Source organism: Hyposmocoma kahamanoa, unplaced genomic scaffold, assembly GCF_003589595.1.
Source record: "Hyposmocoma kahamanoa isolate Upper Pololo Valley unplaced genomic scaffold, ASM358959v1 172, whole genome shotgun sequence".
In the NCBI taxonomy this organism is placed as follows: domain Eukaryota; kingdom Metazoa; phylum Arthropoda; class Insecta; order Lepidoptera; family Cosmopterigidae; genus Hyposmocoma; species Hyposmocoma kahamanoa.
The window spans coordinates 362,611-374,463 of NW_020653622.1; the positions used below are offsets into that span (position 1 = coordinate 362,611).

Genomic DNA, 11,853 nt, shown 5'->3' on the forward strand with positions numbered 1-11,853 from the left:
TGATCTCTTAAAGGAAAATGTTAACGTTTGTGGCAGTTTATTTAATTCCACAAGACATCATAAAAGCTTTTAAGTCAATACATGTTAAAAAAACTGAAGATCTCTGGGGCATATCAACTAAAGTTATAGACTCAGTTATTAATCTCATTTCCCCACATTTAGCTGTAGCTTTCAATAGGTGCGTTGACGAAGGTGTTTTTCCCGATTTAATGAAATACAGCAAGGTTATTCCCTTATTCAAAAGCGGTGGGAAAGTTGATCCTAGCAACTATAGGCCCATTTCAATTTTACCAGCTTTAAGTAAAATATTCGAAAAGGTTATGCTAACTCAATTACTGTCCTATTTCGGTAGGAATCATATTTTTCATAGTGAACAATACGGGTTTACTAGTGGTAGATCGACTAGCGATGCGGGGGTAGCGTTACTGAAACACATCTTTGATGCTTGGGAAAGGTCCCAGAACGCTATTGGTGTTTTCTGTGACCTCTCAAAGGCATTTGATTGCGTTGATCATAATACTCTTATTAGGAAGCTGGAACATTACGGTGTAAATGGCAAGGCGTCGAAACTTGTCTCGTCATATCTCAACGGTAGAATTCAGAAAGTAGACATAAATGGAGTGACTTCTTTGGGTTCTCCAGTAAAAATGGGTGTTCCGCAGGGCTCAATACTTGGACCTTTCTTATTTCTGATTTATATTAATGATATGCCATTCTTTGTTAAGGACCATTGCGAAATAGTGTTGTTTGCTGATGACACATCCTTGATTTTTAAAACAGACAGACATGACAATAACTATGACCGTATTAATGATACCCTCTCTAAGGTAGTTTATTGGTTTAATGCTAACAATTTATTGCTTAATGCCAAGAAGACAAAATGTGTTAAATTTGAATTACCTAACGTAAAATCGACTAGTCCAACCATAGAAATAAACGGAGAAAAGTTAGACCTTGTTAATAAAGCAGTCTTCTTGGGAGTGACCTTAGATAGTAAACTTCAGTGGTTTCCACATATATCGTGCCTGGCCAGCAGATTAAGCTCCGCTGCATACGCAGTCCGCAGAAAACGTGAGCTTACCGATGTTAGTACTGCTAGACTAGTTTACTTTAGTTACTTCCATAGTATAATGTCCTACGGGATTCTCATGTGGGGTAAAGCGGCGGATATTCAAACCATATTTGTATTGCAAAAACGAGCGATTCGTTCTGTGTACCGTCTAGGCTCTCGGGTATCTCTCAGAGTCAAAACAGTCTCAGAGACTCAAACTTTTAAGGAGACTGGTATCATGACTGTGGCATCACAGTACATTTACTCAAATATTTTATATGCCCGTAAAAATATACATAATTTCAATAAGAAAGAAGATATCCATAATATTAACCTTAGAGCTAAGTCCAAACTCATGGTACCACGATTTCGTTTAACCAAGGTAAACAACTCTTTTATGGGGAACTGTATACGTTTTTACAATAAGATTCCGGAGCATATATTAAGTTTATCATTTCCTAAGTTTAGAAACTACATTAAAAATATTTTGATCGAAAAATCATATTACAAAATTGAAGACTACGTGTTAGATAAAGATGTATGGAAAGACGACATGGCTCCAGAATCCACACAAATTTGATTCAAAGTGTATTCCATAGCATTTAAGTTTATTTGAAAAGAGCAATCCCTAGAGTTTCTTGCTCGTTCTTCTCAGGGAGGTCAGCGTAGTGAACGAGCAGTAGCTTAAATGTGACGTTTTCAAGTGTAAATTTATTTTACCTATGGAATAAATAATCTTTGACTTTGACTTTGACTCATCAGGTCCAAGACTTGTACGACCCGTCACTTGATATAATAAAATAAAACATTACCTTCATCATTTGCCATCTGGTCATCTTGCCATGTGAATTCCTCATCCACTAAATGATCTATGAAGTCGGAGTCATGCTCTGATGTTTCTTCCAATTCTTTGAAATCTGATTTTGGCTGTGGTACGGATTCTATAAAGGAATACATAGTTTGAGCCCTAGAGGTCAGTGTGATTTTTAAGTGAATTTTATTCTTCATTGGGACTCTTTTGAAATATTGAATAAAATATATGTTTATATACAAAGTTATAGCTTTTTTATTTGATAAGCACAAAAAGTTACACTATAAGAAAAAAAATAACAAACATTGAACAAGCAAGGTTAAATAAATATCAACCAAAATACAATCACAGATTTGTGGAACACGTTGCTGTTCCACGAATGTGTGACTTTATTTAAAAATTTCATTTTTATACATATGTGGAGAAATTGAGTAAAAGTATTAATAGTCCCACGATGATGGAATGGGGAAGACAGAATTAGATCATGCATTTCCATTGGACACTCTCTGTAATATATCCTGTAGGCCATCGATAAGCAGGCAACTTTACAGCAGTGTGGTTGCCTGGGTGTGTTTGTGTCTGTGTGTATGTAGTACTTTAAATTAGAGATGGTTCTTACGTAAGGGTATCAGATAATAAATTTAGATTGTATCTATCCACAGGCTTCCTTCCTTAAGTACTAAACTTTTAGTCACCTTTTATGTAGATTAATATTTCTTTTGTTATTTATTTGGTGCAATTAAGACTGCCAAAGAATAAAAAAATACAATTTGAGAAATGTTTACCCTGTTGTAGTCCTCTGGATATATTACAGATGGATTCCTCGGTGTCCTCCACCTGCTTTCGGAATGCTGCAGCTGCCCTCAGCTTCTCAATGCATTCTTCACAGATTAGTCGGTTTTCATCTTCTAAGTATGAAATCTGAAAAAATATAAATACTTAAAGATAATTTTTTAATCAACGGTAAACAATAGCTTACACCCTGTCCTTGGATTAGACCCGTGTTCAGCAGTGGGATGTATGAGTTGGGATGTAGATTACTTTACGTAAAATGTTCAATTGTTTGCTTACGGCCGCTTTCTATATTAAATCTCAATCCATAATTTGCTATCTGAGCTTGAATAATCAATCCAAATCCTATTTTTACTATTTCACTAACCGATTTATGGATCGTTATTCTTATCTTTTGTTTCAATCGATCTGTTGGAGGGCGTATGGCATTTTTAGATTTACATTTGTATGGTAGTGACAGTTGTGCGCTTTCAATATCGATCCATAGGTTCGATAAATCGGAATTTGAATATATTTGATCTATAGTAGTGATCCGCCAATTTTGATCGATTGTACTGTGCAATCATGTGACGATGGAAGTTATTTTTAAGTGATAGCGACTGTGATCTTAAACAATTTGCTCGGTTATCGGACTGGGACAATAGCGACAGCGACCAAGAGTAGCTTGTGTTTTCAAGAACGTTTAGGCGTATAAACTTCATGGCAAGTTTAACTGATGCTGAATTTACATTCAAATTTAGGCTGAACAAAATTGAATTTTGAATTGAGAAAGTTGAATTTGTTTTAAATCAAATAATGCCGTTTAACAAAGTCAAATCAAAACGGTATTTTTATAATTTAGATTATTTATCAAGTCACGAATACGAACAAACATCAACAAAACATAAATTGACACAGTATTTATGTGGTCTGTGATTGACACTAACATTTCGCCGCCGCCGCGCGCCGTCCCTTTATTTTTTTCTTCCTATATGGCCGTCCCACTCGTTTGACGGTTTAAATATTTTATACTTGAAAATTTACAATCAATTTATATTTTTGCCAAAAGCACATGTAACATCCATGTATAAATAAATCAATCTTAGAAACATAAACACCATTTTGATTGCGTGGAACTAAACTTCAGAGAGGGCGTAAATTTACAACCGATCCTTTCTTTTTAAGCTAGAGCCGAGATAGACATATTGAAATACAGATCTGGCAGCAATTGATGGATCAAATAAAATCTGGATAGCAAACAATCATAGATTCAGGATCAAATATAGAAAGCGGCCAGTAATGTTATTACATTCATTTGAGGCATTCTATGATGTAGGTACTGTGATTATGAAAAGGTCAGTTGTGCTACGAAATTCGAAATTCAGACGGTTCTGAACGTGCTTTATTTTCAACTTCAACTTTTGTATCTATGGCTCTGTCGTTTCGCGCGACGATTTCGCCAACGTCAGGGTTGAAAGACATGTAGTGCAGTGGTGAGATAGAGTGCCGGTTATGAAATACTTAAGCGGTTATTATGCACATTGACGGTTATATTATCTTATTTTTTCATTTTATGTTTTTTAATGACATTATAAAAATATAATTTGAGGGCTCATGTTATTTTCTTTCTTTTGGAAAATATTTTAGGAAGTTTTATTTAGAATGAAATAAAAAAATAAAATCGTTTAGTAAAAGAAAGTTAGGCATCGTTTTTGTTCAGTAACAAACTTTTGACCAGCAACGTAGAAAATTATCATGGAGGATGGAAAAAGAAATAAAATTATACGAAAGATATTGGGAGAATACGGGAAGAATGAAGAATATTCATTTTTCTAAAAAATTAAGACTTCAAAAATGGGAATTTTTCATATAAAGTGAATACTAGTGGAGTGTGCGTTGGCCAGGAAATAGTTGATATTTATTGGGCGCGGAACATTTTCGGGAAGCAAATCGTAAAGTGGGAAGCTTATTAGGGGGCAGTTAAAAAATAAGAAAAATTTCTATAAACTCACGGTTAGGCTGAAGGTTTCAAATAACAAATCAGAATAAACTTCTTTTTGGCCTGCATAGAAATATTCGCTAGAAATATCTTTATAACAATTTTCTGAGAGACAACAACGACACACCCGTGACAAATTCATTGTTATTATATACTTAGAACTAGCAGTTTATTACTTCAACTTCAACTTTTATGTCTATGGCTCCGTCGTTTTGTTAAAAAACTTTTATTTTTGTTAAAATAACAACATAACCATGTTTTGAATCAATCAATAAATGTTAAATGTTGTGACATTTGTACATTGTTTAATTCTAAACGAAAATGTGTTTTTTTCTGGAAGAAGTGATATTTGCATTATGCAATAAAGAATTTTCCATCCTTTAGGACAAGTTGTGAATCTTCTTTCTCGTTTATAAATTACACGTTTTTTTTAGTATAGTGGAAGTTTCACATTATAAATGCCAACTTTATTCACATTTCTAAACGAGGAATAAAAGCACGGTAATGGCGGGAATCGTACGGTTTTTGTAATTTTGTTTTTGCTATAGGTTATGGACACACATTGTGAATGAATAATTAAATGTTTAAAAGAATCTCTTTAAAGCGCTCACTAACACCCACTTATAAGTAAACTTCAGTACAGCGTCCATACTAAAGAAGTGTTATAAATATGATTTTATCAGCACTAAACAATGTATCCCAAATAAAACCGATTGAAGTGTATTGAAAGTCGCGGTCCAACCTTAGGTGAAGTATTTTTGTTCTAACTATAGTAGAGTATCGAGTTCTTAGGTTTTCGCGATTGTTACACATAGGCAGGGCTGGGCAGTATTTGAATTACTTGTATTTGAAATACGTATTTAAAATACAAATACGTATTTTGTATTTGTATTTCAATTACTCCCTAAAAATGTATTTTGTAATTGGTATTTCAAATACCTGACCGTAATGTATTTTGTAATTTGTATTTCAAATACTTTCGTTGTAAAATACATTTCAACAAAATACTTTTTTCTTTTCAATGTACAGCCTATTGTGTGACGTGCATAGATTTATATCAGTGTTGGGCATTAATCAATTAAATTTCAATCAGATTAAAAAATCTATTCAATTGCAATTGATTTCGATTGAATTGATTTTAATTGCAATTTGATTAATTTTATTAGTTGTTCTAAGAAACAATTGAAACTAACAATTAAAACCGAAACTATCAAGTAAAAGTGTCATTACGAATATGGGTTAGGGGATGGGTTTGGGGTGGGTTAGGGGGTCGGTTAGGGGATCGGTTGAGGGTTAGGGGTCAGTTGGGGGTCGGTTAGCAGGTTAGTTAAGGGGTCGGTTAGGGAGTCCCAACCGACCACTTAACCGGTCCCCAACCGACCCCCCAACCGGACCCTAACCGACCCCCTACCGACACCTAATCGACCCCCAAACCGACACCTTAATCGACCTCCAACCGGACCCCCTAATCGAGCCCCTATCTGAGCCCCTAACTGACCCCCCAACCGGCACACTAACCGACCCCCCAACTGACCCCCCCAACCTTCGTGGTGGTATTATGTGTGAAGAACTACATACAAAAAATATATGTAATTTGATTGAAGTCGTTGTAAATGACGAAGTAAATGCAAGTGATCAATTGCTTTTTTGCAAAGAGTATCTATTATATGTATGTATGTGTATATGTGTGTGTGAGTGCGTGTGTGTGCGTGCGTGCGTGCGTGCGTACGTGCGTGCGTGCGTGCGTGCGTGCGTGCGTGCGTGCCTGCTTGCGTGCGTGCCTGCGTGCGTGCGTGCGTGCGTCCGTTTGTGTAAAGCGGAACGTTCAAAAAATGAAGTATGAAATTATTTGATTTTTAATTCGGGACTTAATCACGTATAAACATATTTTATTTACCTCGACGTTTCGGACATATTGCAACGTCCATGGTCTCGCAGGGACTGAAGAGGCGGGTGTCAGCATCTTCTAGTTGTGCGCGTTTTTCTAACTACCCGCACTTTATCTTCATTACTTATTTGTGCACTAGGGTTCTCACTACACCGACACACAACACTCACGACATCTTAAATACTCGTATTCAATGCAGTAGAAGCACATTTGCAGGTGGCAACAGTGCATGGTATTGTCAAAGACGTCAAAGTCATCTTTTCGCGGTTATAACTTAGAGTAGCAGGGTTCTAGGGTTATAGCCGCCATTTTGCGGTTGGTTTAAATTGCAAATTTGCATCCTTTATAGGCCGAGTAGACAGGGATAACGTATCGCGTGAGCGGCTAATTTGTGTTGTGAACGTGTTATGAATGGCATTTACACGTATATACAGTATTCGACATGTATAGGAATATTAATAATAATTATACGTACTTCGTGCTCTGAAGTATGGTTGTATTGGTTTAACAGTTTTATTGTGGTAAAACTGAATATTTAAAACTTCTTTTTCAAGATATGTATTGTGGAAGGAAATGCTTTGAAGGAAATTGTTGGTTTCCACATGTCGCGATAAGTATACTAATAAAGTATTTTGTAATTTGTATTTGTATTTTGTATTTTAAATACACCCCATGAAAGTATTTTGTATTTTGTATTTCAAATACACCTCAAGAAAGTATTTGGTATTTTGTATTTTAAATACATTTAAGGAAGTATTTTGTAATTTGTATTTCAATTAAGATGTAGCATGTATTTTGCCCAGCCCTGCACATAGGAAATGAAACCAGTTTTCCGGATTTAAATCACGTATATTTGTTTTTTTCAAACCGTGACCATGAGACCTGTAAAGGCCCGAAACGTCGGTTTGTTTGAAAAAACAAATATACGCGATTTAAATCCGGAAAAATAGTTTCATTTCCTATAGTAGAGTATTTTGAACTGTGCACAAATACAGTGTTTTTCTTAAATGGGACATTAAGGGGACATCCGAAACCATAGACGATACAAGGAAACTGTCGAATCATTAAGTCTTGATTTGGAAAACAATTTCGGTGTATTTATTTATATACTTGTTCATAAAAATGAATAAAATTGTTCAAATTTTTTTTAGTGCTAATCGACTCAGTTTCATGAAGGATCATTTCATTGTATGGGAAGAAAAAAATCGGGACAAAAGTTGGTCAAGAATAAAATTTTTTCACATTTTTCACACAAAATGAATAAAATTGACTATTTTTTTTAATGCTGTTAGACTCAGTTTCTTCAAATAATGATTTTATTGTAATGGAAGAAAATAATAGTCAAATAATAATAATAATCAAATTTTTCTTGTTTAAAATTTCCTTGTATATCTTTTATTATTTATTTATTAACGTCAGAAATTAAAGTTTTTCTTTAGTTAGCGAGTGATTGATGTCCAGTCAGGCTAAATTCGGACTTCACAAGAATTTTACTTGTGTCAGCTCCGCTGATAGTACGGATGGTGATAAAGATGGCAAGCATCTTATTTTCTACATACAGGGCGAGACATGGAAGGACAGTACCTACGTACTTTATGTACTGTAATAGCATTCGCTATAACTTCGTTATGATAGAGGTACAAGTTTTTTAAGAAGTACTAAATAGTACAATTGTGGTATATTTTTTTGGTGTCAAATATGTCAGGATTCGATAAGGTGCACACGGCACTCTGAAATCTCAACATATTTTGTCTTATTTTCCAGAAACTAACCAGCAGATCGAGCTGGAGGTTCATTTACTTCAGAGTACTGTTAAGGTACAAATTTTTCGAATAAGTTTTATACAATTATTAAACAAACGGGTAATCCGAGGTACACCCGCCATATTGACAGTCAATACGGTACACCCTTTGATATTGCTATAACTTTGTTCTGATGGAGGTACAAATTTTTTCAACAGAGGTATTAAATAGTACAAATTAGGTACGTTTTTTTGATGCCAAATTTGTTAGGATTCGTTAAGTTACACCCGCCATTATGACTCTCACTGATCGAACGGGTCAACTGTAAGGATTATTGGGACACCTCAAATATGTAAACGCCAAAGTATTTTCAAAACACCATTTATTGATGCACTGGTAAAAACCATGTCTACATAATATTGTTTCTTATAAACTCTTTACGTACTACACTTTCCTTCGTTGTGAGCAGTTAGTAGGCATTTCCTTTTAAGAAGGTGTTTGGACGATATAGTCAAAACAACTTCTGTTCCGCATTATATTTTTTTGGATTTTTATAATTCATTATTGAACGAATATAAATAAATTAAAATACTGGTTGTTTTAATGGACTAATAGAATTAATTCCTTTTAGTTTTTTTTTCACATTTGGCCGGTGCGATGCCCAGATGAGGCAAGCAACTTTTTAACAGGCTCTGAATCCAGTATTAAATAAATAAATAAAATAAAAGACGCACACACTCAACATAGCCCCGCACTAGGGAAACCCTGTGTCGCGGGTGCCATGGACACACATAGACAACCACAAATTACACCCAGACTCACGAGAGAAATAAATGTAGGCCAAACATATATTTCTCCCGGCCCGGGAATCGAACCTGGGACCTCTTGCGTGGCAGTCCGGCATGATAACCATTCGGCCACAGAGGTATTGAACAAAAGTTTCTGTAGTAGACGCCACTGTTTATGACATATTTTGCAGAGCTAAAGGACAGTACTTTCTCTGTGGCATTGCAACACAATGACGGGTTCTTCTTAGGGTATCGATGGCATACCTACGCTATAATGCTTACCACCATGGCGAAAGGATATGTCGTTCTGTTTAATGTGTAGCACAACGCAGTTGCGACGACACAACGCCGACGCAACGCCGACACAACGCCCTTGTGGCATCTCGTTAAGGTACCGTTTGTCGATTCTTGCCCATCCACGGTGCGCCAGACGAACAGGAAAGGAATAGTACGTTGCGTGGGGAGACTCGTGCACCCGAAATAGTGTTTAATATGTATAAATAAAACTCAAATGTGTATAATAAATCACCGCTTAAAGGTAAAACCACATAAGTAACATTTTCCACAAAAAAATCTCTAATTTATTTACCAGTTGTAAAAAATTCACCATCTTTTTGCAGATAAAACTCTTATTAAGTTTATAGCTATGATTTTCTTACCATAGCTATATGAATTAAAGCCTTTTTGTGGAAAATGTCACTTATATGGTTTTACCTCTAAACAGACGAAATAATCTATTTTATTTCAGTTCATTCCAGCATGTGTCCTTTTAATGTGACGTCTCAAAGAATCTCTAGAGGAAAACAGAGTATTGCACATGTTGCAAGAGAACTTTTTTTCTCCCGTATGAGTAACTTTATGCCTTGCTACATCAGACTTGGTATAAAAAAGATGATGGCAAACGTCGCATTCATGATTTTTCTCCTTCATATGAACATTTTTCACATGATTGTTAAGCAAACTCTTTGTTATAAACACTTTAGAGCATAATGAACATTTATGCTCCGGTCTGATCATCCCGTGTTTTTCAACTAAATGTTGAACGCGAAAATTCTCTTGAAAGAACCGTTCAGAACAATACGGGCAGGGGAACCGCAATTTTCTCTCAATTTTAAGATTGTGCACATTTACGTCGTGATCTTTCTTGTCCATTTTATTGTTAAAATTGATATTACATTCTTTGCAACTCAGCGGTCTGTGCGATCTGGTTTTGTGCAAATTTAAAAAGACTAAATTCGAAAATGCAGCTCCACAGATATGACAAACCTGTTTCTGGAAATGCTTATTCATGTGAATGTTTAAATGCCGAAACATGGGAAAGCTTTCACCACAAATTTGACAGTTCAAATTTGCACCAATCTTGAAGGGGACCAGTAAATCTTCGTTTATATCAAATTTTACGCCATGAATTTCCAAGTGCACTCGTAGGAAGTCTAAACTATCAAACCTTTTATTGCATATTTTGCAGATTACCAGCGAAATTTCGACTTTGACTAGGCGATTTTGTTGCATTATAATAATTTTTCTTATTTCTTCTACACTGTGACTGGTATTTGTGTGTTCCCGTAGTAAATTCATGTCCGAAAACGGTTCTTTACAGCAAAAACATCTGTAGCGACTCTTGTTCCATTGGAAAACGCATATTGTAGAATTAGCTATTAGTTTCAGCGAGTTTTCTCTAAGAATGGGTCCATTGCCTCGTCGTTCAGCTATTTTTATCCAGTCTTTTTCCGCTTTTTCTTGTTTCAGCTTTTCTGAAAAAGTAATTGGTGTTATTTTTGAATAATTTTATGTATCTAGGTAACGGGTATAGTAATGCGATTGGGATAGCGTACTGAACAAACCCCATGAAAACACGTTTAGTATTGAAAAGGTTGTAAACCACCGTGGCCAGGATAACGGCAATAATATAGGATACTTCGGTCCACAAAAATTTATTCGATAGTTTGAAGGAAAAGAAAGAACGGCCCAAAAGGTCCGAGTTATACAGAATTGCAGATTGGTATTAACATTAAAATTGGCACATGATTTAGGTCGAGAACAGTAAAAGGATCAAAATTAGACGCAGTTAAGAATGCAGTTGAACTGCTCGCTGCTGCGATTGAGCAGGAAGTGACGACGAAAATGAGAATGGCGAGGCAAAGGAATTAAGGAACGATTCAAAATTTGAAAACAAGTGGCCGAGAACCAGAGAAAAGGTGATAAAAAGGTGGGATGACGATGTTAGGTGGTCACATCGTCATACTATTTATTCGACGCGATGCTGATGCATGGGCACAAGTCGGGTCCGACCTTTAAGCGCTTTGCATTTTTTTTTAATAAATGGAATTACATATGGAGTACACTGTCTTGTATCAGTGATTTATTAAAATTTTGATTATTATATTATACCATTAACGTTCGGAATCTTAAAAAGGAAATAAAATAAAACCACTTACTTGAAACACTATCGTCTTTAATTTTAGATTTCTTCTTTGCTCTTAGGTCCCGAGATTTTCGTTTTCTTTTAACCGGTGTTTGTTCTTTAGTTAATTCCAATTTGATGTCTGCAAGCAACTCTATAAACAAAATGTTGTATGTAAAAGGTGTATTAAAGGTTATCGATCTTTAAAAATAAATAAAATATATTATAAAAAACCATTGACTTACAAATAAATGGAGGACGGGTCTAATACAAAAACCACGAAAAAAATATCCCAAGTCAACATATTTAAACGTAGTGACATGTAAAGGAATATGAAAAAGCTAAAACGTTGAATTTAAATTGTAATGTCATCGCAGTACTGTCTAATTTTGCTTGCTT

At 35.3% G+C, this 11,853-nt stretch overlaps 2 protein-coding genes across 2 annotated transcripts in view; both read right to left on the minus strand.

Annotated features, from left to right (window-relative positions):
* Window positions 1-4,796, minus strand: part of LOC113225750 (zinc finger protein 14-like) — a 13,800-nt gene extending 9,004 nt beyond the window's left edge. Inside the window, exons 1-3 of the mRNA XM_026458160.1 lie at window positions 4,646-4,796; window positions 2,648-2,783; window positions 1,864-1,992 (exon numbers count right to left, since the gene is read on the minus strand). Coding sequence (XP_026313945.1) covers window positions 1,864-1,992; window positions 2,648-2,783; window positions 4,646-4,774 — 394 coding nt within the window. The 5' untranslated portion in view covers window positions 4,775-4,796. The remainder of the gene's footprint in view (window positions 1-1,863; window positions 1,993-2,647; window positions 2,784-4,645) is intronic.
* A 4,683-nt stretch (window positions 4,797-9,479) lies between these two features.
* Window positions 9,480-11,853, minus strand: part of LOC113225751 (zinc finger protein 433-like) — a 6,809-nt gene continuing 4,435 nt past the window's right edge. The window contains exons 4-5 of the mRNA XM_026458161.1: window positions 11,489-11,608; window positions 9,480-10,804 (exon numbers count right to left, since the gene is read on the minus strand). Of these exons, the coding sequence (XP_026313946.1) occupies window positions 9,795-10,804; window positions 11,489-11,608 (1,130 nt within the window). The 3' untranslated portion in view covers window positions 9,480-9,794. The remainder of the gene's footprint in view (window positions 10,805-11,488; window positions 11,609-11,853) is intronic.